The sequence below is a fragment of the Trachymyrmex septentrionalis genome, unplaced genomic scaffold (assembly GCF_001594115.1).
Source record: "Trachymyrmex septentrionalis isolate Tsep2-gDNA-1 unplaced genomic scaffold, Tsep1.0 scaffold93, whole genome shotgun sequence".
In the NCBI taxonomy this organism is placed as follows: domain Eukaryota; kingdom Metazoa; phylum Arthropoda; class Insecta; order Hymenoptera; family Formicidae; genus Trachymyrmex; species Trachymyrmex septentrionalis.
The window spans coordinates 112,670-117,242 of NW_017306121.1; the positions used below are offsets into that span (position 1 = coordinate 112,670).

Consider the following 4,573-nt stretch of genomic DNA (forward strand, 5'->3'; position numbering starts at 1 on the left):
AAAAGTGCGCCTTCCGCGAACACATTGTATCGTTTGTATGAAAGATTTTCAACTGGTGAGGTACTCACTAATCCCAAGCGTCCAAATAAAGTGCGACCAAGGCGATCGGATGATAATATCGCACTCGTACAGGCCAGTGTTCAGAGGTATCCAAAAAGTGATTTTTTGATGCCAATTGTTCATGATAATGGTATGGAGCACTTCTGGTTTCAACAAGATGGCGCTCCACCACACACAGCTCGAGCCACTATCAATTTTTTGAAACAATTGTTCCCTGGACGTTTGATGTCAAAAAATGGTGATTTTGAATGGCCACCGCGTTCACCAGATTTAATGGCTCCAGACTTCTTTCTGTGGGGCTATTTGAAATCAAAGGTTTATGTCAACAAGCCAAGGACCCTAGACGAACTTAAGACCAACATCCGACAGGAAATAGCCGCCATATCGGCCGAAACATTGTTCAAAACGATGGAAAACGCTGCAAAACGGGCACTACTCGCCATGCAGGCTCAAGGCGATCATTTAAGAGATATCATATTCAACAAATAATGTACACAAATCTCCTTGAACCATATTAAATGGCTTTTACAATGAAAAGCAAAAAATGTGTTTTTTTTCCCATGATTATATATAAAAACAAAAAAACATCTTTCCGTCGAATATGGCCAACCCTGTATTACATGTGCAATAAAATATACATTTAAACGAAAATTATTCCATTAGCAAATAAATCTCTTGTGCAGTTATGTAGTTATATATATAAAACACATTAGTAATAAGTTATTTATATTTTTTGCAGTTACATTTCAAAATATGGTTTCCCAATATAAATTAAGTTAAAAAATTTATCTATAAAGAAAAATAATTTAATTTTAAAAAATCATACGAAAAATAATTTTAAATTTAACTTATGTTAACGCAATTTTTAACTGAATAAAATTGATTTTTTAAGCCATTAATTTTTACTTCATTTTAACTTAATTTAAAAACATATTAATTTATTAGGTGTTGTTTACAAATGATTGTTTTACATATATGTTTACTAAAATACTATTATATGATTTACTCTGTGGGTAAGGGGTAGTCCGGTAATAACGGTGACTCGGTTGGTGCTAACACTGGTACTTTATTTGTTAGACAGAAGTCGAAAGCGTGGTGCATTCGCGTCGACGAGTAAAAAGAGACTGACTTCTCAGATCGTTGCTTGGCTTACAGAATCCTGAATGGCATAGGTATATTACTCGCATGTATGGTACGACAAGGTTTCATATTTCGAAAAGCTAGAAGAAAGATGTGTACATATGTTAACAATATGCAATTCAGTTGAACGAGTGAAAAGGATGTCTGTGACGCCCACATGGACGGTCTAATTATTTTAACTTGTAAACATTTAACAAACATTAGAACACATAATATACGTATATTAATTGTTTGTCATTCTTTTGATAAGAAAAATATATCTGAGGGCGACGCCGCGCGCGCGTGTCGCTACAACTCTAAAAATGGATAATTTTAAATAAATACATATATTTTATTTATTATATGTGTTTACTATATGTGACTACATAATAATTATATATAAAAATTTGTTAATAATTTATTTTTGTTTCAGTGTATATTTTATTTTTTTAAATTTTCTTCATTCTATAAAAGCTTTCCTTTTCATGGAAACTACTAATCTATCAAATTAAAAAGTAAAACATAAATAGTATTGGTTTTTATTTATACGTATACAAACTTACCTTTTTAAAAAAAGGTCAAAAAAAGCGCTAACCACGCATGCTTTTTGTGAAGAATCATTTCGGTCGGTTTCAACGCCAATTACTTAATTGTTTGTGAAACTGACTAATTGTATTTGCTATTTAATAGAATTGACCACTTATGGTTGACACCGATTCGGCTTAATCGAGTTGATGAAACCGGCCCTTTGTACAATATATAATACTAAGTATCAAATTAATAGTAATTTTAATAGTAGTTTTAATTTTTTTTCAAGTATATTTTTATTGAAGATCTTCTTATTCCAATTTAAGCAATGGCAACTTTAATTCTCTGTCAAAAATTATTACTCTTCGAAAAAAATTAATATATTAAATGAAAAATTAAAACTCAGATGCTACAATCTTAACTAATAAAGTTAGATTCTATTAAATTAAAAAGTAAAGCACAAATGGTACTGTCTCTTATTATTTATTTAACTTTAATGATATGTACAGGGTTTGTCCGGAAAGTAATAGGACTGAGTCGATTAAAAAAAATTTATTGAGCCAATCGTTACAATTCTTTAAAAATTTTCAAAATAGGCTCCTTCTGCGTCGATGCAGCGCTGCCAGCGCGATTTCCAAGCATTGAAGGCGTCACGGAAGGCATTCTCCGGAATAGCCTTGAAAGCCGCGGTGCATGCTGCTTTGATCCCCTCTGTCGTCTCAAAATGCTTGCCTTTCATCGGCCTTTTCAGGCGAGGAAACAAAAAAAAGTCCGGGGGGGCCACATCTGGGCTGTAGGGCGGCTGCGGAAGCGTTGGGATGCCGGCCTTGGTCAGGTAGCTGTTCACAAGAAAGGCGGTGTGACACCTTGCGCATGTTCAAATGCTCCGTCACAATGTCATGAACCACAGATTTTGGTAAATTTAACATCTGGGCAATTAAACGAATACTTAGTCGACGGTCTGAGTTCAAAACTTTGTGCACACGAGTCACATTGTCGGTGTTTGTCGAAGTCGAAGGTCTTCCAGCACGGTCTTCATCGGCGACCTCTTCCCGGCCCTCCAAAAAGGCCTGGTGCCACCGAAACACACCACTTCTTGCTAAAGCAACATCTGGGTAAGCCTGCTTGATCATATCAAACGTCTCTGTCGCAGATTTACCGAGTTTCACACAGAATTTAATCGCGTACCTCTGCTCTAACGAACGCTGCATTTTCGGCTTGCACCACTCACAGAAACACGTCGCGCGAAAATGCCTGTCCTGACTCTCCAGGTGCTCGGAGACAACTGACCAGCCGCTCGTTCGTTAGCTAGGAAAGCCCTCTACCGAATCCAGTCGGTGCGAGCACGCTCCGAAGTACAGTCGCGGCGGAAGAAAATCAGTCCTATTACTTTCCGGACAAACCCTGTATATTTCGTATAAAAAATTTGATATCAACAATTGGCGCCAAGTTAAATTCCATGTAATTCGGATATCAAATTATATAAATAATATTAACTTTATTCTTTTACGGGTGCTTTCTGTATAAAAGTTATGCGTTTCGCCGGTTTTCTCCGTGTCCAAATCCATTCTTGAAATGCTAACGTTTCGTGAACCTTGTAGTCCACTTCACCAGGGCTAAGAGCAGCCTGATACTGAGCTGTTCCTCTGGGTCGTTCCTTTTTATTCGCTACTTGTTGGAGTGGTGGGGGGAAAAGAAGAGAATTGTGGGGGAGGGGGGGGGGGAGAGGAGGAATCGGTCAGTCCTCAATAACCAGAAGAAAGGCCTTCTACATATTATTTATGTTGTAGCCATTATCTCTATTTAGATTGTTAGGATGTTTCTTTATCTCTATGGTTTCTCTATACTTCCTTGGAAAGTATGAAGTAATGTTGGCTATTGTGATCGTTTTATCAAACAGTATTTGATGTCCCGTTTCGATGTTGTGTTCTGATAATGTTGACTGCGTGACGTGTTTTAGCCTGACATCACATTGGTGTTCTTTTATCCGTAGATTGATCATTCTCCCAGTTTCTCCAATGTACATTCTGTCAAAAAAGTACCGGGAATTGATCATTTAAAAAGCCCGCTTAAAGGAATTGTCAAAATTCTTTTTGTCGCTAAGTTGGCATAACTGTCCTCTATACTGACGCGGAGCTGGAGTGCCATCTGTCATTTAATGTGATTATCGTGCTCGATTTTATCAGTTCATCTCAAGTGTGTTTTGCGATTTTTACAATGAATGAAAAGATCGAACAAAGAATTTGTCTCAAATTTTGTATTGCAAATAGAATTTCGTGTGCCGAATCGCTGAAGATGTTACAGAAGGCTTACGGTGAATCGACTTTATCAAAAACACGTGCATATGAATGGTACAGTGCATTGAAAAGCGGTCGAGATGTGGTGAAAGATTTGCCTCGCTCTGGTCGGCCATCAACGTCTTCAAGTTCTTCTGAAGTTAACATCGATAAAGTGAAGGAAATGGTGATTGAAAATCGTAAAGAATATTATCTGGGCGTTATGCGGCGTTTGAGAGAGCAAATTCGTCGAAAATGGCCAGATTTGTGGAAAACAAACTCATGGATTTTGCACCATGATAATGCACCATCTCACAAGGCTATCATTGTGAACGAATTTCTGACCAAAAACTCAACAAATATCATCGAACAACCACCGTATTCACCAGATATGGCTCCGGCTGACTTTTTTCTCTTTCCAAAACTCAAATTACCACTTCGGGGCACTCGTTTTCAGTCGATAGAAGACATAAAAGAGAATTCGCGTCGAGAACTGAAGTCGATTTCGGAAAATGCGTTTAAAAAATGTTTTGATGATTGGATTATTCGTTGGCATAAATGTATTATTTCGAAAGGAGCCTACTTTGAAG

The 4,573-nt window shown here is 37.1% G+C and overlaps 1 protein-coding gene across 1 annotated transcript; it reads right to left on the minus strand.

Annotated features, from left to right (window-relative positions):
• Window positions 1-2,426: 2,426 nt before the first annotated feature.
• Window positions 2,427-2,918, minus strand: LOC108756074 (putative uncharacterized protein FLJ37770). Its single transcript, XM_018499637.1, has one exon. It carries the CDS (start codon window positions 2,916-2,918, stop codon window positions 2,427-2,429), a length of 492 nt encoding a protein of 163 aa, XP_018355139.1.
• Between the last annotated feature and the right edge of the window lie 1,655 nt (window positions 2,919-4,573).

Bases quoted from the DNA above. Each gene is read 5' to 3' on its own strand.
- LOC108756074 (XM_018499637.1), bottom strand. From the start codon at position 2,918: ATGCAGCGTTCGTTAGAGCAGAGGTACGCGATTAAATTCTGTGTGAAA.